The 27,324-nt window shown below is 36.4% G+C and overlaps 1 protein-coding gene across 2 annotated transcripts; it reads left to right on the forward strand.

The window, feature by feature from the left end:
- Positions 1–17,583: 17,583 nt before the first annotated feature.
- LOC139973962 (interferon-induced protein with tetratricopeptide repeats 1-like) lies at positions 17,584–26,737 on the forward strand. Of its 2 annotated transcripts, XM_071980856.1 has the most exons (5): positions 17,584–17,802; positions 17,922–19,933; positions 20,351–20,518; positions 22,645–22,861; positions 23,731–26,737. In XM_071980856.1, the coding sequence occupies exons 2-5, from the start codon at positions 17,924–17,926 to the stop codon at positions 23,847–23,849; spliced, it is 2,514 nt and encodes an 837-aa protein (XP_071836957.1). In that variant the 5' UTR covers positions 17,584–17,802; positions 17,922–17,923; the 3' UTR covers positions 23,850–26,737. The 2 variants fall into 2 exon arrangements, with proteins under 2 accessions (XP_071836957.1, XP_071836956.1); XM_071980855.1 differs by lacking the exon at positions 17,584–17,802 and having other exon boundaries at positions 17,816–19,933.
- Positions 26,738–27,324: the final 587 nt, after the last annotated feature.

The raw sequence follows: 27,324 nt of genomic DNA on the forward strand, positions 1-27,324 counted from the left end.
CAAGTCAGTCAATATGTTTGAGCAAGCCGTATTCCAGAAATTCATGGGCAGAAGTCGCTTGGCTAATTTATTTGTTTCGCTGCTGTAAGATAGAAATGACCTCTGAAATGTTTTCGGTCTGCGCTGATCAGCAAATAAACACGTGAAGGAAATTGTTTTAGGTAGTTTCTACTTGCCTTTAAAAACTATCTCTCTAACGTTTCCTTGTAACTTCCCTGTGTTTGCTCTTACGTAAAACGCTATTTCCTGTATTGTTCTATGACATAATCTTCTTGGTGTCATTGAGAAACATGGAGAATGGTTTCATTTCCAATACGAAAACAGAAAAAAAAACGAAGATTTAAAAAAAAAGAAGATTGGCATCCATTTAATAAATATCAAACCGCGGGATATCCAACATTGGGGAACAAGAATATAAAAGTTAAGTGTTTCGGTGACATTAAAAATAAGGATAATCCGTTCATATTTCGAAGAAATTGAAGAAAATTCGAAGAAATCGAAGAAAGTTCGAAGAAATCCACAAAAGGTCCAACTATTGACAAAACCATGGAATAGAAAACATAAGACTTTGTTAAGCTATAAGCTGAGGCATTTGATAAGGTAATGTTAACTGGTCGCCATAAAAGCGCAAATAAAACTGGGCGGTGCGGAATTTGAGAGTTTGCAACCGAGGGAGAAATGTATTTCCTCGTGCACCTTATAAAAAACCAGACATAAAAGAAGCAGTAAGAATTAGTATTTCAAAAATTTCTTGAGCAAAATCCTGAACTGAAGAATCACTGCCCGGCATTGAAAACAGGGCACAAATAGTTTTGATGAGCGAACGAGGTAGCTTATTTCGAGGTTATCCCGACTGGTCTAGTCTAACCTGGTCTAATCATTGCAATTCCGCATTACGCGTCGGAGAGCAAACGAGACCGGTTAAAGTTTTAAAAGAAAAGTTTGAACGCTTCAGCACTCAAAGTACGTGGTGATGGTGACCTTAAAGAAATAAAACCAGGGCAACGGGTGACATGCCCTGTCAGAATCTAGCCAATTGAACGTGAGTAATTTGGTAGATTTTAGGCGTTGGGGCGGGCATTCACCCGAGTGAAATGAGAGATTGACATACGGAAGTCTCTGAAGGAGCGAATGATAAATATATAAATATATATATATATATATATATATATATATATATATATATATATATATATATATATATATATATATATAATTCTAAATGTTGTCGTTGTGTGCAAAGTGCCGTTGCTATGGGGTTTTACTATTCTTCTACTACTTTATATGTGTCACCATATTTTGGTGGAGAAAAAAAGAACTATAAGAAACCAGATTCTCTAAACAGAAATGTTGTCTTCTGATATCAGAGATAAGGAACGTAAAGCCCGTTATAGGTACATTTAGAAGCGGATCCAGAGGGGCGGAAGTACACTCTACCCCTCCCCCACCTTTCAACACCACACATACAATAATAGTAAGTAGCATGTACTGTTTATTTAACTTTATAGTCATTTATAGCCTAAATATTCTTAGAATGCACGGTCCATCTTAAGCATCAAATTATATTTTTCCGTAATGTTGAATCCCGCCCCCAGTATCCTCTACCTTAAAGTCGGTCCAGCTTGTGGGAACTATTGCTCCCGAGCCGACCATGAAGCGACAGTCGGTCCACATCGTGACCAAATCGGGTCAAGTTTAATATTCATCGTGGCGACGGGGGCTGTCGCAGTTGATTCGGGTCGTGATTGTACTAGTGCGGCTGTCAACAACTCGACTCCGATCCGACTCTTATGTATAACCAACGAGGAAGCGTTGTCAAATCAGGTAATGGTTGCAGAAAGTCGAAATGGGCGGCCCCAAGTATGTGTGTATCTATTTTTAGATCCTCCTGTAAGCAGGAAATCGCGAAGAAGACACCATTGGCTTATCAAAGCCGCAAGCTGACCGAAGTCAGTCTCTTACATTCATATTTAACGTCCATGATTATGAATTGTCAATTGTCAACAACTCTGTAACTGGACGACATACTTTTAATCTTGAAGTGACTCGAACTCGGGACCTTATGATTGAAGGGCACCGGCGTTAACCACTGAGCTAACACTCGGGCCCTGTTGGACTAGTGTGCAGGAGATTAAACTGTTGCGTCGAGCTAGTGTGCGGCTAACCTACGATTCAACTGCGACCCGGCAACGACGACCCGACTTGGTGGCAACGAGTGTCTCCAACTCATCCCCGAACAGTGAGTTGCGTCGGGTCGCAGTTAGTGGGAATCCGGATCGCAATGACTCAGTATGTAAAGCTATATCCGGAGGTTAATTTCTACCAAACGTATGTAATTCGCCATATACCGAGGTGTATGTCTGCAATGTGTGTGAATGTGTGTATGTTTGTGTGCGTGTACATATGTATGTATATATGTAGGCTATGTGTCAATGCTGAAAGCATGGTTGATTTACCTCTGTATTCCGGTTTGCACTAAGTATATTATTACAGATTAAGTACTTACACATATTTAGTACTGTATATACTTTCCATATTGCATTTATTAACATATGAAAACAGACTTGACATTGACTGAGCTCTGACCATAACGATACGCCGATATGTACATAAACAAATATAACAGGCACATATTATGTTTTTATCTTTACCTTTATATATATATATATATAGACATATATATATATATATATATATATATAGAAGCGTTTGTTTAGTTAATTTAATATTGTGTCAAAGGTTGTGTTTTGGAGGAATATATATGAAAGGCACCAAATTTTGTAACATTTATTCATTTACATGTTACATATAATAGAATAAACGTTTTGCTATGTAATTCTTAATTGGAAACTAAACAATCACGCCTGAATTTCGGGTACCCGTAAACCCATACCTATAGATCAAGTCCATCGAGTTCATAATGTTTGCAGGTCGACTTTTGCAAAGATGAAGCTGCAAGCTTGACCGAAACATTTAACTCAGAGCAATAATGAAAGTAATGTGTTTATAAAAATCACAGAACATTCAGGTCGTTTGGAAGGGTGGAATACATGGCCGTCACCGGAAATGAACATTCACTTCTAAAGACGGATCACATTTTGTCCATCAGTATGGAGCAGGGCTATACCATTACTTGCGGTTCGTAAGGTGCTTTTATTTCCCCCCCCCCCCCCCCCCTTGTCTTGTCAATCACCATCAGTTACAAGATACCAGTGTTGTCCCTATCAGAACAATCAAAACACACAGTATCAACTTTATTTCCGCAAAGCAGACTTAATTGACAGACTTAATCAGCCGTAAAGTCGTTGCTTTGTAACTCAAAGCTTGTGTACATTCGGCCTAATCAGGTGAAAAAGTGCTGAACTGTTAGAGATGGGATGTGATGACAGCCAACTACACCATTTTGGATTAAGAATTGTGAAATTGAGAAATGTTGTTGTAATCCGCAACGACTTCAAAACTGAGCAAGGCCTCTTCGAAAGAAACTCAATGCCTTATCACTTGTTAGGGAAGAAAGCCTATATAGTTACATATACGTACGACCTTAAGTGTTTCCCACCCGATAATTCCTTAACAGGTGACAAACAATATTATGCTCAACGTCTTTTGATTATTAAAATGTTTAACATTTAGTTCTATGTATATATATATATACATATATATATATATATATATATATATATATATATATATATATATATATATATATATATATATAAATATATATATATATATATATCCGTACCACTCGAGCGAAGTGATTCCGTTTTGGCTACAGGTGTGTCAACGCCTATTAACTGGCAACTGGTGCTTTCGAATCATAAACGAAAAGCACTTCGACTTCACGGAACTGATCACTCTTAACGGACTTTTCACTATTTTCGCAAAGATATCAAGGAATTTATCAGTGTCAACGCACAAAATAGTGCCAAGCCTTGAGGTAGGCTAGCTGAACCCACGTGTATGGGAGGAGCCTAATTTGATGTTTAATCCCCGTGAATAGCCTATTCGTTATCGTGATAAGAGGTCATATTACCGTATAAAAAACAAAAACACACAAAAACATACCACTTTGACACAAACTTGACTCTGTTATTCATAACACTGTATGGGTTTCTAATGAACAATTCGAATGGCTTAAATTGGATGAAACGTTTTACAAAAAAAAGATAAGAAAAACACGGTTATTGAACAATTTCCAACACACCCTTGACGTGCGTTATATGATTCGCTTTTGTAAAATTCAATGGGCTATTTTAAATTTTAACCGATTGAGTTCTGAGTGCAAACATCTTGTACATTGATCATACGAAATATCCCCCGCCGCCCTTCACCTCTACCCCGTCATTCCAAAAAATGAGGTCTTTGATTTACCGAACCCTAGTGACTGAAGGAGATCACTTTTCAAGTGGTTTTATGACGATTCGATATTAACTGTCATTAGCCTCTTTATTTCACCTCGTTCACCTAGTTTTAAGTAATAGTTTATGCTCTTAAAACCGAGATTTTACTCTTCAACTGAAGTCAACAAGAATGATCTGGTATCTTTCAAAGTAGTTAAGGGTAAATCAAAGACAGCATTAGGTCTACTCAAGTGGCAGATACGTCAACAATCCGAATCGAGACTACAGATTTGACTTGACAATAGTCATTTAATCCATGGGAGTTGCTAACAACTTCCTGTTATTACTAGACTATAGCTAACAATAGTTATCGATCGTTATTATTAATATGTTGATTTTGTATGTTCTTCTCTGGTTATTGTCACAGTCGCAAATATAAAAAAAAAAGTATAAATCCGGTTAGTTCCAACGATTATCATCAAGACATGCGTTCTCCATATGCGGCACCCGAAAGCGTAATCGCCATACAATATTGCACTAGTCGGCTATTCCGATGAATTAAGGTGTATCTATTTATATATGATCTCTAGAGTAAGACAAAAATATGTCACCAAACAGGAATAACTTGGGCTATTTTTCGAAAATTATTCGCGTATAAATTCAACGTGGTTGTTGACCATTCCACATCATTACATTCCACACCCATTTAATGCACGCAATGCCACTTTTATACAAATTATAACATCTTTCTCCGATGTTCTCGTACGTTGTATAGACGGGTGCTTGTTGAGCTGGCCCTGTCTCTGCCCGGTTCCCTCCTGTCTGGTGTCACTCTGCTACATTCTGGGTTGATAAACGACGTTTCTTGTTTGTGTGAACCGATAAATAAAGTTTCAACTTTGACGAGGAAATCCCCGGTTTGTTGGGGTGAAAATTCTTACGGTGCATGGCCGAGCGATGTGAGTCACAGGCTGAGCACGGATATCGGAAAGGCTTTGTGGCATGTGGAATATGAGTGGATATTAACAACGACTGTCGCTAAAAATGAGATAATGCCAATGACTGAGTCTCTTAAAGAGATTGCATTTCATGGTGGTGACGAAAACAAAATAGGTTAAGAAAAGAAAAGTAAATGCATGACCGCGTGAACTATCATGCAAAGTGTGAAAATGTGAGTATTTGTTTTATAGATATGCATAACATAATCTGATTTACCCGGCTAAGCTATATACACAGGAAAATACTTTTTTTGGAGGTTTGTTTCTAGTTTCTCATGGTTAAATGTCTCCGTTTATTTATACTTATTATATTTGAATTATTATTATTATTTTTTTCAATTTATGTATTATTCCTTTGGCCATGCATCCGAAATTACTGGTGCGATTTGCTAAACTGTCATTTACAGACTACATTTCAATGTACCGTGTGTGTCATCTAAGGGTTATATGGTATCCATGCATTGTGACGCATGCACTGCAAACTACAGTTACGGTACACAGGGAGGGAAGTTGCACTGACAAGAACCTGAAAGTTCGTGACCTCCTTCTTACTAAACGGGGTCACTGGTCCATTCATTCTCAGATCAGTGACACTCGACCGTAATCACACAAAGCTAAATGGTCCCTTGAGCAACAGCTGGGGAGGGGGGGGTGGTGGAAATACTCCTGTATTCTAGGTATACGATCATAAATATACTCATAATCGGTAGAAACGAATCCATCAATTTGTAACTTGTCTGGAGTAATTTCTTGAATGAACAATCGATACAGGGAAATTAATGACTGAGCAAATACATGTGTAGGCTGGCTCCGATCGCCATCTCGCTGAACAATAACGCTTGGGCGCTTTGAGAACTAACTTATCTCTGTGTAGAGGTTCTTCTGCGAAGAAGTTACAACTACTAAGTCTGTCCTATAGGCATATCTGTGTTTTGCCGAGATCAAACGTTATGTTACTGCTGGCATTTACTGCAGGCCCGCGCTAATGCTAACAACATTTCTGTTATCCTACTCGTATAGCAATATAATTGATCCGAAGATATGACTGGTTGCTACATTTGGTTACAAAACAATTAATGATGTCATAATGTCCAATTCAGTTGCAAATGTTATGTTCTTCTTTCTCACATATTTACATCACATATATATCCGAAAATGCGGAGATATGGAATTTTCAAACTTTTGAGATTCTAAATACAGAAACATTCTACTGTTACATAGAATAGTAGTTAAGCAAACTTTCAAATGTTATGATATTTTTAAGAAACACAAGAGGTTTATTATAGTGAAGGAATGCTTTCTTAATAACATTTGTCATTATGAGATATCGCAGAACAAGTGTATTATGCATTTCCTGGAGGAGGGAGGGTCTAAGCCACATAATAGGTTATATTCAACGAAATATATATCTTCGAGTTAGGGACAAGTTATATTTTATGATTAGGTTTTCGAATAACAGGTTTGAATATGTTTTTCAACCTCCTTAACATTAGTGTAAGATAAGAATATGTTATGCACTGGTATACAGGGGCGGATCTGGGGGGGGGAGGTTGGGGCTTTAACCCCATCCTAGATCCGCCCCTGGGTATATATCCCTTTAGTTAACGGTATTAGTTTGAGTTTCCTTGCGTGTTGTTACAATCCCTAACATTTGTAAGGGTGTTGAAATCCCTATTAGCATTCAATCTCGATGGTGTAAACAATTCTTTAGTCAGTATTGTTGTACTCTATATAGTTACACAATCACACCATGACGATGACTGTGTAGAGATCGAGAGAATGAACAAATGAAACCCGACAAAGGTTTCCCATTCTTTGTTCTTTGTTATTGTTTTGGTCGAGATGAAAACGTTAATCCGACTCGCCCAAAACAATAACAGAGAACGGGATACTTTTTTTGGGGGGGGGGGGGGGGTGGGGGGGCTTAAATTTATCATATCTGGGAATAAGCCAACATTTTCTTGAATAAGAACAGATTGTGTGAATATTTACTATACAATTAGTACTGAATGCGATTTTTGACATTATCAGATTATCTTTTCTTTCAAAACTGGTTCGGAAACTCTCTATTTAAAGAAGAATTAAATATCAGTTAAAATTTTGAATTGTTGCTTGTCCATCGACACTGCAATTCGCAGAAAGCTGTAGAGGTTTCCAAGATAATTGGGAACGCGTTCCTTTGGGTACGATAAACTAAAACTTCCACGTAACGCTGTCGCCAAACTAGACAAGATTTGAATTCTGTGAGAAACGTGTCATCGTTCAGTAAAAGCAGGTCATATATAGTAAGGTCATTGACCAAGTAACGGCACCATCTTGCTCCTCTAACCTAGAAAGTAGTTTCGAAGTCAAATAGATATTCATAATTGATGGGGGTTTTTTTTTTCTTTTACAACTTTTCAACTTTTAACTAATCTGGTTGAACAAGACAAAGAGCAACAGAATGAAAATGTAACCAAAGTGACATTAAACCAACCCAGGAGTAGAAGAAGAACAATAAAAAATAGGAAGAAATAAATGTACTTGATTAAAGGAAAATATCTTGCAAACTTCGTATGATGCAATCACTATGAGTTGGCGACCTACACTGGTATATTCTTCTTTGGCAGAAGTTATTTGTATTTCATGTTTAATAGTTTTTAGTTTTTCTTTGTTCTTTTAAGGTTCTTTTCAAACACGCGCACTTACCCTGATGTTCTTCTAGTCAGTGGCGTGCGCAAAGAAGAAGAAGGGGGGGGGGAGGGGTGGAGGACACCACATCCCATCGTCTGTCGGAGGGAAAGTTTTCAGTCGATCGGGGGATTTTTTGCATTCACCGTAGGTTGAATAAGACTACATACTACGTGTGTGCACCCCCTCCTTTTTCAAACCCACCAACACAAATTACTTGATTAGCGCATCAAATAATTATTATCTATTCATACCTCATAATGCACCATTTAACGTCTATATAATTATGTACTTTCTTTCTGGGTGAGCCCCCCCCCCCCCCCCAGACACCTCTACATTTAAAAATCGACTTCATTGTAACCATAAGTATGTAGCGACTAGTTTATTTAACCAATCACTATTTGTCAATGAAGCTTATTGCGACGCCAGAATTTGAAGTATATTATACATTCCCCATTTTTTATAACTTGTTTATCTTGTTTCGATCCATACATCAATGACAAGTTTGTCTTTTACGAATGGATTGGATCCTTCTTCGTGTAAGACGACGTCCCAGTCTAACCTGTACTAACCTTTTGAGGTAATTTTTGCACTTATCAAGAAGTTGCTTATTTTAGAAACCTGTGTGGGCTTGAGTTCCATTTGAGAAGTTAGGAGGGGCCTCAGCATAAGAGTATCTCCTATATACGCGAATGAACTGAGCGAGCTATTTGTTTAACACGTACGTTATCTAAAGTCTCAAAGAACAAACTTTACGAACTTCCCAAACAAGAAGCTCTCCCGCTACGCAAATGTGGTACAAACGTAATCATATATGATGCATGCTTTATTAGTTTGGTAAGCAGCAGAAATATTTTTTTCTTGGACTCAATTTATATCAAGTCAGAGGAATATTTTGTACATGAACCTTTATATCAATGGAAAGGGTTTTTATTTCAAATCTGATAAGTTTCACTAATTTTGGTCTAATTATGTATGTAAATATGCATATTAGGCCCCGAAACTGCTTCATTTGGAATACATACTACCAATAGTAATAAACCTTTTGTTTTTGGTATATTTTATGGTACACTAGTAATAGCTAACATATTTCCTATCATTTGAGGCTAAAGTTGTGTAAATTCGTTGGCAAATGACCGAGATATAAGGATTTTCATAAGAACATGTATGTAAATTAGGCTCCTAAATAGCTTATTATGGAATACCAATAGTAATGAACTTTTTGTTTTGATGTATTTTATGTTGAAATATTATTATCTAAAATATTTCCTATCATTTGAGGGTACGATTATGGAAATTAGTTGGCAAATGACCGAGATATAAGGATTTTCATGAGAACATGTATGCAAATTAGGTTTCCAAATAGCTTATTTTGGAAAATATACTACCAGTAATAATAAACATTTTGCTTTTAGTGTATTTTATGTGAAATATATTATCTAAACTATTTCCTATCATTTGAGGCTAATATTGTGGAAATTGGTTGAAAATGACCGAAATATAAGGATTGTCATAAAAACTGGGGGACACCGCCTCCTCCAGGAGGGGGGTGTCCCCAAGTTCCCCCCAGGGGGTGTATACAATACATAAACAATACACGTATAAACAATACACGTATATACACGCACACGTTCACCGTACTGATTTCTGCAAATTGTTCTTACAATGATTGAGGGCGCTGTGCCGATATTCATTGCTTTACCTTTGTAAGGAAGCCTGTTAAGAACATAATATTTAATATAATTTTTTTTTTAAAGTCAATGGTTTGCGAGATATTATTTGTTTGTGAAAATGAAGATTCCGATGATGATTCAATTGTCCAATTCTCTATAGCCAGTGGCAACATCTTAAACACAAGTTACTACAAGAATTGCAAAATATTATTCATTTCATCATATAGAGAAATTTGACAAAGAGTAGGGGATTACCTCTTCCCGTGGGTAAACTTAATGAAGAGAGTTATCCGTTCTAAACGCTAGTAGAACAAAGGATGCAGAGTCCACTAACCCCCTTCCATCAAGTTATTTGGCCTACTCCTTACCACTGAATATGTCAACTTTCAGATTCAAATAATGAATCGAAGCAATACGAGTTTTTATCAGAATGTAGAATTTGGAGAGGCAATGATATTCTTTAGTGTTTTACAGTCTCCTTTCAACAGCTTTAGGTTTAGCATATACCGCACAGTGATCTATGATATCTATACATAGGTTTAGCATGTACCGTACAGTGTTCTATGATATATATATATATATATATATATATATATATATATATATATATATATATATATATATATATATACAAAGAATAACACACCAGAAAAATTCCACTTCACGACCGGTTTCGTCCTTTGGGACTCATCAGGCGAAGGTGGGAATCTAACCCCCGAATATTGTGTCACGATCCGAAGTCTGTACCACTCGACCACAGTGATTCTACTGGAACACAGTATAATCACAGTAGAATGCGCTGAAAACATTTCCCCTACAATGAATGAAAGGTTGATTCTGTAACCGCAAAGACGTAATGATTTTCTCCGTTCGCTTTCTAGAGTGGTGTTTACGGAATGCCAAATGTATCAAAAATGTCCAAAACTATATAAGCATGTCCAAAAAAATATAAGCATGTCCAAAAAAATATAAGCATGTCCAAAAAAATATAAGCATGTCCAAATTTATATAAACATATCGAAACTAATATAAGTATGTCCAAAAATAATATGATCATGCCCAAAATAATATGAGAGTGTCGAAAAATTATATGAACATGTCGAATGTAACTGCTAACTTCAACTTTTTAGTGAACATTTTGGCATCTGAATTCACGCCATCTGTTGCAAAATATCCAAAAAAATATAAGCATGTCCAAATTTATATAAACATGTCGAAACCAATATGAGTATGTCCAAAAATAATGAGAGCATGTCCAAAATAATATAAGAGTGTCGAAAGACTATATGAGCATGTCCAAAATATAAAAAAGTGTCGAAAAATAATACAAAAGTCTCGAGCGTAACTGCTCGATTCAACTTATAATGAACAGTCAGGCGTTTGAATTTTACGCCATATGTTCCAAATATCAAACTTTTTATTTTGGTATGCTGAAAACAAAAACACCATATCCAGCGTAACTTAAGACGATATACAGTTCATCCATTACCGTATTAGTGTGTGTGTTAATATTTTAATGATATTTCGATCAAGAACGATTTTATTTTCGAGGAAATATTAGTTGAGTTGTTTCGTAGCGCGAGTGATCAACCTGTCCCCAAGGTGCTGTAACTATCAGTGAGTTTAATACGAAGAACCACTGTGTCCAACATTCCACGCGGTTTAATCAATAATATGTAGTTGGCGAGTTCTTCCCACGTTTCCATCTTGAAATTTAGTTAAAAGGTGAGAGTGAAGATTAAACGTTGAATACCCCTAACCTAGGCTTATTTTTTTTTTAATTCTGGGCTAGTGTCCGACTTCGCCTGGTAACCGTAATTAAGTGTCACAATTTTCCGTTAAAAAAGTAACACATATAGTAGTTCATTTTCACTGTCAACGTACGCATGTGTGATAACTACTGTACGTTGTTAGCGCTTGTGCATGTTGTACGTACTTTCGCACGTGAACTTCTTTGCCTTCGCAACAATATATGAATAATCTCAGCACCTCTAGGCAGGGCGAAACCACTCACATTACGTAGGGATGTAAAAAGGAAAAATGTTAGGTGATGGTCTTGTTTTTACATATTTTGAATTATTTGCGTCACAAAAACAGAAGAATGTTTCAATAATATATTGTCATAATGATAACTATTGTGTCAGTTGATACAAATTACCTCCAAAGAAGGTATTGTAAGCTAATTTTTTTCGACATACCAATATAAAAGTTCGATATTTGAAACATTTGGCGTGACTTCAAACGCCAAAATGTTCATAACAAAGTTGAAGTTAGCAGTTACACACGAGACTTTTATATTATTATTCGACACTCTCATATAATTTTGGGCGTGCTCATATTATATTTTGACATACTTATATGTGTTTGGACATGCGCGTATTATTTTGGACATGCTCATATAGTTTTGACATGTCTATATAAATTTGGACATTCTCATATAAGTTTGGACATGCTTATATTTTTTTGGATATTTTGCAACATATGGCGTAACTTAAAACGCCAAAATGTTCAAAACAAAATTGAATTAGGCAGTTACATTTGTCCCTCTTGTATTATTTTTCGACATTCTTTTAATATGTTGGACATGCTCATATAGTCTTTCGACACTCTCATATTATTTTGGACATGCTCTTATTATTTTTGGACATACTCATATTAGTTTCGACATGTTTATATAAATTTGGACATGCTTATATTATTTTGGACATGCTTATATTGTTTTGGACATTTTTGAAACGTATGGCATGCCGTAGGTGTTGTTTTAAATCTACAAGAGCGCCATCGTAAATACAACACAAGAAAGCAATTCATGGAGTTGCAAATCTCATCCTCATATTTGGGTACGAACGTTCATTCAAACAATGTACTCTTAATAAAGTACTTCCTCGTTGGTAAAGCACTTTGAGCACTTTTAAGGTTTGGAATGTACATTGAACCAAAGGGACAAGTTTGTTATTATTGAATATGAATTTGTAGCAAGTTTGTTAAGCAATGAACTTAAGCCACCGAAGAAATATCATTAACTTGAAACTTGAAATAAGTTAACCACGCAGTCTACGTGATTTTGCTACGTGCAAAATTTGGCCAATGGTAACCTTTACCTCCTTTGATCACGTGATATTTGGCATTTAAACTTTAATTGAATATGTGTTGTTTGTTATTTGACCTCTGACCTCTTACTACATGACGACTCCATTAGTCACACATGTACTACAACCCATCTCAAAGCACACACTCACCAAGTTTGAAGTCCATCGGTCTAATGGTCCGTTTATGCAAAACGCTTATTTTGGTACACGTATAATGGCCGCAGTTCTATATGGGTAAGTAGACCTGTGACCTTTGTCCTTATTGCGTCAATATTCACGCAGGCGAAACAACCAATGCCTTAGCACGTACCCACTAATGTGTTATTACCTACTTGTGTATGAAGTATTGGTTCATATTGTTATTTTGGTGTACGTGTAATCGCCACAATGCTTTTGTGTGTGATTTGACCTTTGTCTTTCACTACCGGGCTCACGACCCGCACTTGTTTCGCTTCGCGACCCATGGTGAGAAAGCGTTGCTTCATCAAAATATGTGTATGATTGCATGTATGCTCGCCAGTAATAATCTTGACCAGAGTAACATTGGTGTAAGTTCCTTTCTTTTAGTTTAAGTTTTCGTTGATTGTATTACTATTTCTGCTGGGAATATTAAAGAAACGAGAGGTCAAAGCTATTTGGTCTTAAATCCACTCCGTGTTTAATATCCTATTGCTTTCTGACAGCATATTTGTTTATAAACACCAAGAAACTACGAGTAAAGAAATGACGCGAGTGTTGAAATGAATTTACGACATTAGTTATCTACGTGGATTCGTTTGAGCAGTCTCTGTCCACAATTATTCAGGTTGGAGAATCTTACTAGTAAATAATGCATAACTGAGTTCCTATTTGTTTTTAGTTTAGTGTCACAGTGATATATGATGTATCGATCATTCTCAAGAGCAAAAAAGCAGGTAAGTAGTCATAAATTCATAGCTTGTCAACTCAAAACACAAATACATTCAGAACATTAGATAAAAACAACATTGTTAAGTTATTCATTTAACATAGTTGATTAACAATCATGTATCTGCTCCATTGTAGTTTCCATTTAAGTTATCGTCGGTGCAGAGGGAGTGGCAGTTACTGCTATATCAATCGATTGCAGTGATAATGAGTATTTTTGCAAGTAGGACACCGATAATCCGAGTGCCACCAACCGCTACGGTGTCTCTCAGCACAGTTGAAATTACTGCAAGCGTCATTGTCACGGTCATGCGTGCTAAAGCGTTTGCCTCTAAACCCTGTGAAAGTATTCCCTGTGTTAAAAAAGGAGAAGAAAGGAATTGTATGCTTGAATATGCAACAATAAGAACATATGGTTTCCGACCCTTATGTTTACATAATGAATCCAGTGCTTAGAATTAGAGATACATGTTTGAGTTGAATAGCATATCCGTCATAATGTTATAGTAATTGCAAACTAACATCCCAACGTAATCTTATGGCGGAATTGAATAATAGAAGTTTAACTAAACTTATGCAAAGAACTTAAATATAGGAATTTCGTCATAACCCCTGGCTCATATATACACTTAACCATTCTTAACTATAGTTAAGAAAATGCTTTGGCTATGAACAGGCATATTTTGGTAGTGTGTCATTAGTCTAATGAGATGTGGATGTTAGCACCTGGCTTAAATCCTGACGAAGGATGTCCAAAAATATAAACCTCTTTAACTTCAGACTCACATGAAGGGCATCATTGTTTTAAAACCGCACTTTGAGCAGCAGTGCATTTTGTACTTCTTTTACCGTTCTGGATTTTGCAAAACTCTTACATTTCTAGTTCTGCTCATCTTGTGTCAGTACAGTTCATTACCTAGGTGATTTCAGGTTAGTATGTATTTATCGAATGAGGCAAGTAACATAAAAAAAACAATTGACACTAGATTTTATCGACAATGGAAGCACGATCTTACGTCGTTCTATTCCTTGTTTATACAACTGACTGGACCAATGCGCTTCCACCTCCCTGACTGCGCATACCATTTCATTGCTGCGGTAGCTTTCAAGTTTTCATAGCTGCCGGAAGGTTATCTATTTGATATCGTATATTGTTGAAACCGAGATGTTATTGACAACTTCACATTCCACATTACACAATAACTGTTAGTCGTATTTAGAAGTAGTGTAACTAGCATAGAATACGTTGCATGTGCCAAAATTATGGTATATTTGTTTTCATTTCATTAACTGGTCAGAATTGAGAAAAGTTACAAATATCTTATTTCGAGGAAATTGTAATACACTTGTGATTAGACGAGATTGGAGATACAAAAGTCAACTGTATATATCGCCAAGAATTCGATAAAATAGGCAAAAATAAATATAGTTTAGATAAATTCATCCTAAACTGTCACAGTTATAATGATGAAGAGAAGTAAACTTTTAAAGCTACAAGGGAGAAAATATTCCAAAATTTTGGTACGAAAATGGTTAGAAAAGTCGCCACTGTTCCGTCATTCATCAGAGTGCGAACATCGCTCTCTCTGCCTAAGGAGAATTCTCCATTAAAATATGATCATAAAAAAATTAATGGGCACACGCTTACTGTGGGAGAAAAATACACAATGAAGTAAGAAACAAACCTATATTTCCACTACGGGTGCCAAGTTTAGTTATCATGTAGTTGTTGGTCTGAGACTCTATTTCAAACTCTGTAAATTGAGCATACTTATGCGACCCATCAGCAAGAGAAATGTTGAAGCGAATGGTGTAGTCTCTCTGATTTGTCAAGTAATGAAGTTTGTCATTTTCAAGCCAGAAATTACTTTATAGATCGCCAAATCCTTGTTTATACGTAGTCCATGTTTGGACGAAGGGAATCGATCCATCATTACGACGTTGAAACACCTAAGGGTGCACAAAAAATTGAAGAAATCTGAACTAAAGATTACACAGTATCGGATAAGTGTGTGAAAAAGAAAAAAAAGGTTATTATCAATCAAAATAGAGACAGACTCTTTTCTGAGAAAAATTGTAGTAGAAAATATAGACTTACAAGTTGTTTTAATATTTCTAGCTTATAAATTTCTCTCCACCAAAAAAATGCATTCATATTTTCTCTATAGTTAAATATATTGCCAACGTTATAGTTAAATGTTGATTAAGATGTACGCATATTTGTTGATCGGTATTTAAAAAATGTCAACGTTTCTTTGTATATCTTAGTCCTGAAACAATTCCTAGTCCTAAAACCAAATACTTACAGTCCATCCTTCACCATGGTTCATCTTACATGTTACATTGAACGCAAAACCAAGCCATCCGGATTGCTGGATGATGTAAACACCGCCTTGTGTATAATGCAAGACGTCTAGCATACGTATCCGAGGATAGTCAAGTAAACGATGTGAGGAAGTCATTACGACTATATTAATGACGTGAAAGCCCTGCATAGAACATTTATGAACAAACTGGTATATTGTGTGTTAAACACTTTCAGTTTTTTTCAGCGGAAACTGTTTTTTTTGTGTATATATCTGGCTGAAATATGGACTTATTTGTAGGGTTAGTAAACGTTTGACACAATGGTCACTGAGATGAAAGTCTTTGTTACCATCTCACTGTTCAAAATTACTGGAGTTTGTAAAATTCAAGTTCAAAATGCACTGATCGGTGTAATTGCCTTAAATAGATTTCGAGACAATTTCAGTCTTTCTTTGCACACATGCATGTCAATCCAAAGAGGTGCAATTGGTTATAGTGTGGTTCAAAGTTTGGCCTAGTAATAAAAGCGTAATATGTTAAAAGCATCTTTCGTATGTAGTCTAATATCTCTTCGTAGAGGAAGGATATGTTGGTTTAAAGGTAGGGGTATACTGGTTATCAATCATTCAGCAAGTACCATAGCCGGCTTCAGACCGAATATTCAAATTGCCAGAACATACAGTGTTTTGGATTGTATTGTAGTTCGATATAAAGAACATGCGGGTTAGGGCTGGATGGGAATACAACCAATGTCTGCATGACGGAAGTATTCCAAGCACATAAAGACGTAATGTTCAAATACATCGTTGAAAAAGTTGGTTTGTTTACTTTTTATTACAATTTAGAGTTCTGAACAGTCTGTAGGATATATGTGTGGTTAGCACATCATTTGCACCTTCATAACTGACGACAGCGGACTGTCAAATTAACTGACTACGTTATACTTTACATGGTAAAGATTTCATCACTATGGTAGGCCCCAATGCTGTCTCGTGCTGTATAGCATACTGCAAAATGCTCTTAAAATATGCTCAAGATTTTTCTCTTTTGCTTTGGCGATATTTGCAAACTGTTAATACAACTCTAGATAGTAAATTTGTGGAGTGTTAGCTCAGTGGTTAACGACAGATTCTTTCAATCATGAGGTCGTGAGTTCGAGTAACTCTAAGATTAATGTATGTCGTCCAGTTACAGAGTTTTGACAAAGTGATAACTCATATACATGGACGTTAAATATGAATGTAAGAGACTGACTTCGGTCAGCTGGAGGGCTTTGAGGAGGATCTAAAATACATATATACATAAGTATCATTGACAATGCGCAGCAGAATACTATGCATAAGTTGCACGTTATTCTATTATGTACAGTGCATACACAAGCATTTTGACGTAATCGTTGTTTGCATCTGGAATATCAAACTTTGACCTCCTTAAAAGAATATCAAACAATACTGACGAACGGGTAATTCCATTAGCTTCGTTTTTAGATGTTTGTTGTATTTGTTTACTGTATTCATGTACGTGTATTACGTGTATTTGCAGCCCTACAGTCAGTGGAGTAACAGGTAATTTTAAGCTTAAAATTTATGTACAGGTTATAACAGGTTGAATCGTATGAGTTAGCTGATATTGTTTATTTGTAATATTCTTGCTTGTTCGTTATTTGGTGTAGCAGAATTGTACTGTGTACGCATTAACTCATATGAGACTACATCTGTTTGGCTCAGATACAATTCGAATGCGATTTGAAATATATGGGTTGTATTTCGGTAATTGTTGTTGCTAAAGTTGACGACGTTTACCATATTTCAACCAGGTGAAGACAGTTATTGTATGTATTTTCTATTATGGGTAATCTGTAAACAAAATAATGAAGTTGCAATGTATTTGAGTTGAGTTATAAATACGCTCTGATATCACTTTTATTAATCATAGACATGGCAACGACAGAAAACTGGTGGCAAAACTTACCTTGCCATTTTCATCCATCATGGCGTCTGGACGAGATAACGAATCTTGATCTCCTACAACTGAAACGCAAAGCTCAAAATAATGCAGAAGACTCGATGGTAGTGGAACACAAGATATATCAAGCCTTTCTCGAGTATCCGTGTGGGAAATTCTGCAACAATAAGAAACCTAGTCTTACTAAAGCCCTGAAATTTCTCGAGCAGGCGGACGAATATATAACAAATACTTTAAGGGAAAACAACGAAGCTAGGATTGGCTACGGAATCGTGATTAATTGTTTTCGCATGTGGAAAGATCCACATCGAGTTAAATATGAAGATACATTGAGAACTCTGAACGAAGAGAAGGAGAATTTCCCAAAACACGAACATTACATATTTGCTACACGTGCATACAGTCTTTCCCGTTTGGGGCCAAAATGGATCGAAGAATCACAAGTATTTTTTGATAAGGCATTGAAAGGATATCCCGATAACTGCCAGTGGCTGTTCGGAAAGGCCTTGATGTTCGGAAGAAGATCACGACTATCAATTGGTAGAGATGGTTGGACCAAAGATGCCATTAAGAAAAAGCAAGAAAACTTGAAATCGGAAAAGGATATATTGCAAACCATATTACAAAAAGAACCCGATAATAGTCTTGTCAAAGTTTATATCGGTGAAGTGTTATTACTCTTAGGTGAGTCCGAGGATGCAGAGTTATATATTGCAGAAGCTTTAGCATGTAGCCAAAATGATGCCAAAGTTGCTGAAAAGGCAGGTTCAGTTTATAGAAAACTTGGCAAAATTGATGTTGCGGAAGATATTTTTGAGGACCAACTTACATGGAAGGAAACATCTGAGGCGCATTTTCAGCTGGGCAAACTTAAGAAAGACCGCGTTAACACTAAAGACACAACTAAAAGTGAGGAATATCTTAGACAAGCCTTAGTTCATTTCACCAAAGGACATGAAATAGATCCTGCCCATAACCCTTGCTTGATAGGAAAAGCTGAGATGACAGCAAAAGTTGGATATTATGAAAAAGCTAAACATGTATTCACAGATATATTTGAACAAGAAATGAATGGTATGCTATCTGCTGGAGATAGTCTATATGTTTACACGGTTGCTGCAAACTTAGGCCAAAGGTTACTTGAGAAAGTCTTCGACATGGACGAAATTGTCAATATCTACTACAGATTCCTTACCCTTTGCACCATTCCTAAAAGAAGAAAACAAATCATTAAAAAATTAAAAAAAATAAGCGAAAACGTAAGCTCTGTACAATTTCAACTGTATGCAGTATTCAAAATGGCGGAACTGAAAAGACGTTTCGGTTCCTACTGCGAAGCAATACAACTTTACGAGCAGTTACTCGACCTCAAGAATGGTGACGGAGAGCTCGTTAAAGTAAGGGAGATCAGAACCGGATTGTCTCTTGCACAGGCGAAGAAAAGACTCAACGAAGGAATTGCAGACAATAAGGAAGACGTACTGGAAATATACTCATTGGTTTCCTCAACGATCGAGCAAGGAAGTCTCGAGGGTAGCTATCTATTTGCAAAGGCAGCTGAAAACCTACGTTCGATTTTTTTTCACATAAACTTAGGTATCCCTTGTACACTTGCACGGATAAAGTTAATCCTAGACGAGAAAGTCGACATATTGCATGCTGATTTTGAAGTAAAAGGTGACGACGATATCGCCGAAATGATTCATATAGACATGAAAAGGGATTTAATTAGAAATCTGGTGGAACAATTTTGCACTTACGATACTGGTCTTGCAGATAAAATGCAAACGAAAAACGACGGTTTCCTACTGAAGGTTTACGGCTCACTAGAGGGACTTCGAAGAAAACGCTTGGATTTTGAGTTGGAACTCTTCAAGGCCCACATCGATGGCAAATCATGGAATGATAATTGCGCGCATACGGCAACCGCAGTACTTCTACAATCAAGGGTAATACTGGACCATGCTATTCATTTATATCAGGTAAAAATGTCATGTTTTTTTTTTCTAAATGAAACAACTCGAAGAGAACTACATTTGTTGAAACAAATCTGCTTTATATTGGACCAAAAACCAAGATAAGCATATGAACGTAATGTACTTTAACCTCTAAATGTTAAGCCTCTACAACTCAATTTGTCAACACTTGTGCATGACAGCTAAATTAAATATTAAACGAGGTCCTACCAAACTGCTAAAAAGGCTGTTTCGTCATTTCAATATTGACGAGATATGACTGCACATACAAAAGAGGGTACGTGTTGTTTTTCGATTGAATATGGTTGTCCTAACAATATAAACTCCTACCTGAATGTAATCACATAATAAACAGTATATTTTTAATTCAAATCATATAATGTTCATTCACAAGAGGGAAGTATATTTATACTCCTAAATTAGATAGAAGTACTTCGAAAGGAACCAGGGCGTTCCATCTTTCCCATACATTTCGATTGGAAACAAGCATCTGTGGACAAGGAAACTACGAAGAAAAAGCTACGTGGATGGTGTGCGAGTGCATTTCCAGAATATAGTATGCCGCCAGACGTTTTTGAACATCTGCTCCAGGTAAACACTAATGTATAAAGAGAAAAGTTCACTGTATAAGAATTATCGCATATACTACAAAATGCTTAATGCTTGGAACGCTCCTTATCGCTAAATTGTCGACGAGGCCATTTTTCTCCTCAGTATACAGGCCTGAATGTTAATGTTACCACTGGACTAGCCTGAATGTTAATGTTACCATTGTACAGGCTTGAATGTTAATATTTACCATTATACAGGCCTGAATGTTAATGTTACCATTGGACAGGCCTGAATGTTCATGTTTACCATTATACAGGCCTGAATGTTAATGTTACCATTGCACAGGCATGAATTTTAAATGTTTACCATTGCACAAGCCTGTATGTTAATGTTACCATTGTAGAGGCCTGAATGTTCATGTTACCATTGTACAGGCCTTAATGATACTGTTACCATTGTTCATGCCTTAATGCTAATGTTACCATTGTACAGGTCCGAATGTTAATGTTACCATTGTACAGGCCTTAATGTAAATGTTACCATTGTACAGGCCTGAATGTTAATGTTACCATTGTACAGGCCTGAATGTTAATGTTACCATTGTTCATGCCTTAATGCTAATTTTGCCATTGTACAGGTCCGAATGTTAATGTTACCATTGTACAGGTCCGAATGTTCATGTTTACCATTGCACAGGCCTGAATGTTCATGTTTACCATTGTACAGGCCTGAATGTTAATGTTACCATTGTACAGGTCCGAATGTTAATGTTACCATTGTACAGGCCTTAATGTTAATGTTACTATTGTACAGGCCTGAATGTTAATGTTACCATTGTACAGGCCTGAAGTTAATGTTACCATTGTATAGGCCTTAATATTAACGTTACTATTGTTCAATACCATTGCACGACACTTATTATTGAAAGAAGAAAGGCTTCACCAACTTACTGAAAATAAAAGTTACTTTGAATGATTAACTATGTCGCATTTAAGCACAGTAAATTATACAATAATACGGTCCTACAGTCCATAACATCGATAACTCGCTAAAATAAGCTCGATCGAGTATGTAATTTCACTTTGAATTGCTAAAATGTTATTTCAGTATATAACAGTATGAAGTTTTGCTGTTGAGTATCATATCAATTTGTTTTGTCGCATTTCACGTACAACTGTGCCCGTCCCCCGCAAACGCAAATCCCGTTCGAACGAAAAATGTACAAATATGAACTTTGGAGCGCTCATTTGATGTCGTACATGACTGATATTATTTGATACATGGATTTTCATATACACCCAAGTGAACACTACTGATAGGGGTGGGGAAAATTAACCATGAAAGTTGTACATAGGGACCTGGATGGATTTCCAGGTCATGTTTTTTTCTGCAGTGAACAATATGGTTGGACTTTAGACCACGCGGTGTTTAATAGAAAATGTCTGGATTGAGATAATACATAGCTGACTGAGTACGTCATAGTGTAAACTAGCCAATGATGTCATTTTCTTTTACATTTCTGACACTCCCATATAGGGACTTAACCCAATGACAAACCCTTGCAATAAAAACGCCCAAAAATGAATATTCATAGTCACGCTCGTCTCGCCTTGAATACCCGTGCACAGTGCATGTGCATATATATATATATATATATATATATATATATATATATATATATATATATATATATATATATTTATATACAGCATTACAAGCCCCGCCCATTCAACCAATCGGGATATACAATGAGGCAATATATACATTATTCATTGCGTTGGCTGGACAATTGACAGCTGTGAAATTGACAGTGGAAATGCGACTCTTTCATTGAAGCAAATTTATATGTCAAGTTCCTGATTAAGATTTGACTTAATGATCTGTGTGTTAGACAAAGTATAGTCCTGGCAGCCAATTTATTTTGTGCACCTCAGTTGTTAAGAGGGCCGACTCCCAAAGCATTAAAGAGATGTAGATGTACAACCTTCCAATGGCCTATTGCATATAAAAATTATGTTGATATGTTGTACCTACAGATATCTTATAACTAGATTAGAATGATATAGAAGTGAAGCTGTAATTTGTGTTCAAAACGGATTCAACGTACGTTTGGTTTTCATTGTAGACTATCAATTTAATAAATAGTTGTTAATTCATTTGTTCAGGTTCAGCCGATGTACGATAGCAATAACATCTGGCTTGCTGCTCTTGGAAGTTTTTCATCGGCCGAGAAGCATAAATCTTATCAAACAAGCGAAACCTTCCTATTAAAACTAAAAGATGAAACCAAACCACCCATTTATATTGCGATTTCAGAAATAATTGAAAAAAGCAATCATGAAGTGGAAAGGCTGTCGCTTTTCTTTATGGAAAAGTGCAAAGGTATGTGAAATCCAACTTCCGATGAATATTCGTGATAGATTCATTCTTGGTAATGAAGCCATGATTGTGGCGTACAAGCTTACACGAATCATTTAGAGTACTGATTAGTTTTCTTGTCCGTTTATACCCAATGTATAATCTAGGCATCACTCACAAAGCACCATTTGGTATCTAAATATATATTTTGCTTATGGTGAACACTCTACGATGCACCTCCATCAAACATGTGAATCAGTTGTAACTACCCAAGGCCCTAAAAACCTCCTTGACGTCTTCATTCTCTCCTGACCGTAAGGTTCATACCCGCACCTAAGTCAGTATGGGGAAGGGGGGGGGGCTTGTTTAATTCCCCTGATGAAATATTGTACGTTACATACCTCACTAATTCTTATTGGGTTTTGAGTTGTTCACTACAAAACGGAAATCTTAACTGAGCTGTTGATTTTTTTGCTATCACTATATACTATAGATCTCTACCATCGCCGTCTTTCAATATTGGTTAAGACACGTCATGCAGATAGCTTTCCTTGATATGTTACATACCTTTTCTACTTGAGTCATTAACATACATCAAATTGATTTTGGACCTTGACATTTCATTTCTGGCACCTTATACGTTTGTCTGTGTGATCCCGTAGTACAGCCTCTGAAGTATAGGTAAAAATATCTTAACTTTGGCGATATTTCCAGTATGATGACTCCCGTAATAATCAAAATTCCACAATTCTTTAAACGAGTTTTATTTTTTGGGGGTGGGTGTTTGAACCGTAAAGCAAACTCCTAGATGACAGTATGTTTACGCCTAGACAGTCCCTTTGTCTTCCCTCCGCATTCATACCATACAATTTCTCTCTTTTCTTTATTTTTAGAAATCGAAAACTACACGGGAGAAACTACATGTTCATTACTGGAACCGGTTACCAATTTAACTCTCAACGAAAATGATTCTCCTGAATTACCACAAGGCACCCCTGCGAGCTTTCGTTGACTTATGGATGAGTTATACTAAAGCTCAACTACGCACTGTCTACCAATTGACTGTGTATTCATTTACCGTATCGATTAAGTGTTTGTTTACCTTCTTATATCTAGATTTCGATTTAGATCAACGGCCTTTGGATGCACAAGAACTATTGCGACCATTGTTGCTTAACACTATTTGATGTTTTTTTACAAATTCAATGCAAACTTTACACGCTTTGCACATTCATCATACTGAAATGTCATGTCGTGTTGTTTTGAAGTAGTTTATCAAGTGTAAAATAGACTTTGTCCTTTTAGAGTACCTGAACAACATTAATTACGTCTCATGTACAGAATATAGTAAAGGATATTATACAACGGAATTATTTTATCCGGTAGCATGTTTTAAATTAAACTATAATATCCCTCGGATAAAATAGTCAGAGGGAGATTATGCAAAGTCACACCTGTATTTTACTGAAAATACGATATATTTTGACAGTGTTAACCCTTATCAAAACTGTATTAATTAATAGTTTATATTTATTTATCTTATATTTGATACCCCTGACAAAAAAATAAAACAAATGAAAAAAATCTATTGATTTGAGTCGGTAGTGAGCACCTTTCCTTCCAATTGGATATTCTTCTGACATTACATGAATATATAGAGCAATGAGCTATCAATAACATACAAAGAAAGTACGAACGTTAATTAAATGAATTCAATATGTATTTCCTCCTTTTAATTTGTCTCTATAACGGATTATCAACAAAGTCTAACATTTGTCAATTTTACCAGTGATAAGTAATATTACTTACTAGTTTTTTGTTCTAGTGAAATTCTTTTTTGCTTCCCCTTATTGATGAAGGATGCATTTGGATAGGTGGTTAGTTGTGTTTTTATGATTTTGAATTATATTTATATTACTTTTAGTATAGCGCCATCTTTATCTTTGCGACCACTCAGATCAGTTAAATTGTTTTTGTTACAGTTTGTTTTTTCAATGCAGCAGCATCGCTTGGTTTAGTTGCGAAAATTTAGCCTTAATCTTGCTCATTTTCTAACCTTTGAGTGTGATTGTCTGTGAGTATTAGTATTTTTCCACTGCTTAGTTAGGATTACAAAATTGCCAATCACAGTTATTATTGGCCAGTTTGCGCTGTGATTTTGAGAGGTGCCCTTATGTTTTTATCCCCCATTTTATGTATTACTGTATACCAGTTCCGCTACGTTCCAGTATTACATTGTTGCTACGGTTTGTGGGAATTATGCAAACTTGGGCTTACACGTTACCTGGTTGTTAGGGGTTTGCTTCAGTCGTACAAGGTTGTTTATTGTGGTATTTCTTGGTATCTTTATTATTGCAAGTACTTCACATCTATGCTTGGGAATTCTATTTACCATCACAACTCATTCAGTATGTGTCTTTACCTTGGGCTTCCAATTGCGTGATATTTAAACATCGTTATACGTAACATTCCCTACTTTGGTTCGTTATTCTCGAATTGAACAAGACAGGTAACATTTGAACGCAATCGAGTTAACAACATCCTGCAAAAAGTTGCAAGCAAGAAATGTTAATCGTATTTATCCGCAACAAAGGCACTTATAACGTTATTATTGGGGCATGGAATTAGTATATGCTATGGCCGTGTATGGCATATATTAGGTGTTTTAGATTATGATAAACCAGGGCCAGGAAATCGACTAAGCAGGTTTTAATAGACCGGATGGAGTTACATTTTCTATGATAGACTATAGGCCTATATATATTCATTATATTAATCGTTCACGAGGCCTTCGGTGCAAATCACTGTATGTTCGTATAATTTCGCTAACCAGGCGAGGATACCGTAACGTTAACATGTAGTTCAATTGACCCATCACTGTCCATGACTCTGTGAATTCTCTGTCACGTCCGAAACAGGCGTGGCTCGTGATTGACAGCTTAGTTGTGATGGTTTTAGTCATCATTTAATATTTGATATTGCAGACACATATGCGTGTTAGAGTTTTCTTTATTAACATTACACAATGTAGCCTAGCCTTGGTCTACGTTAAGGGACCAAACGCCGAACTGGCTTCTTCGTGAAAGATAAAGGGGGTTCCAGCAACAAAGACCCCTCCATTGAATATGAACAACTAAATAACGTTGACCTTCACCACGAACTATAATTACATGTGTTTGTATACAAATACAGCTTTGTTTTGGGGTTGGAGGAAAAATCGGTTACATGGCTGTATAGCGCCCTCAGTTTTTAGCGTGAGGAGAGCACAGGTGGTGTTTACATAATTTCGTTATTGACCAGTAAGTAAGTGATAAACATTATTATTATATTTCTTCGGAGCATTAGCTACCAACAACATTGTTAGGCTATCCACTGTACATTAGTTGATGAATAATCATGTAAATTATGGAATCGATCATGAAATTAAAAAAACACTATTTGATGTCTAAGCTTTAACTGGCGGTTGGCCCTCTTGTTTTTCACTAACACTATTCAAGATAATGATGAACGAATCTTCACCTCATTGAATCTGAGATTACACCACATACTAGACTAGTCATAGCTGAACATGCTCTCTAGAGGCTTCTCCATTGTAAGTTTCCATTTAGACTGTCAGTGTTACATAAAGACTAACAGGTCCTGCTGTACTGGAACCGATTGTACTAGCAATCAAAATCACAATTAAAACATAGTTCATGTGCCACCAGCCGATGCTCATAGCTAGTAAAGTAACTACTGTTGCCACCTGTTACACAAGTTACCGTGTTACGAACATAAAGCAGTAATTACTGATGCACGGTTGTGGGACAGGAACAGTAGTAACATGTGTTACAGGTGGCACCGGTAGTTACTGTACTAACTATGTGTTTGATGTAAAGGAGGTACGGTACCGCTTCATTCCAGTTCACACTTCTCTTTAAATCACGCCAATTATTCATGTCGAGAACGAAGAAAGGCCATGTTCGGGTTTATCCATATGTCTACCTATGACATAAAACGACTTGATACGACTTCATTTTAGAATAGCGTATTAAAGAACTCGCATTCAATGAAAACGATATCTTTGGGGGAAAAATTGCTTATTTAAAAAACGCATATCGACACCAAGGATAACATTTGCAGTTACGTAGCAGTCCCAATAAAAGGTGCTCGATTGACTCTTCGTCAATGTTGCAAAAGGAACACAGTAGAGATTCTGACTTCCCCTTTGGAAACAAAAGTCTATTGGTACCTAAAATCCTGTGATGGAATCTGAACTGAGAAAAATGGAAGCTTGGATTCAGAAAGGGTGCTCCAAGGAATATTAAAGATGCGACGCCAGTCGTGCTCGGTAATGTCAAACAAAACTATGTTGCCACTTGTGAATGGCGGTAGGCGGCCTATAGTTTCTTTTATGCAGGCGTCACACTGTCGCGAAGTTGACACCAGATGGCCATACGAATATGGAATTTGAACTTCGCACGAAGATGGCCCCGAACTTGGTCAAC

This window comes from Apostichopus japonicus, chromosome 9 (genome assembly GCF_037975245.1).
Source record: "Apostichopus japonicus isolate 1M-3 chromosome 9, ASM3797524v1, whole genome shotgun sequence".
NCBI classification, from domain to species: Eukaryota; Metazoa; Echinodermata; class Holothuroidea; order Aspidochirotida; family Stichopodidae; genus Apostichopus; species Apostichopus japonicus.

Excerpts from the sequence above, each read along its gene's own strand:
- LOC139973962 (XM_071980856.1), top strand. The coding sequence starts at position 17,924 with ATGGCAACGACAGAAAACTGGTGGCAAAACTTACCTTGCCATTTTCAT. Across the intron at positions 19,934-20,350 it reads ATGCTATTCATTTATATCAG|ATAGAAGTACTTCGAAAGGA; the intron begins GTAAAAATGTCA and ends CTCCTAAATTAG. Across the intron at positions 22,862-23,730 it reads CTTTATGGAAAAGTGCAAAG|AAATCGAAAACTACACGGGA; the intron begins GTATGTGAAATC and ends CTTTATTTTTAG.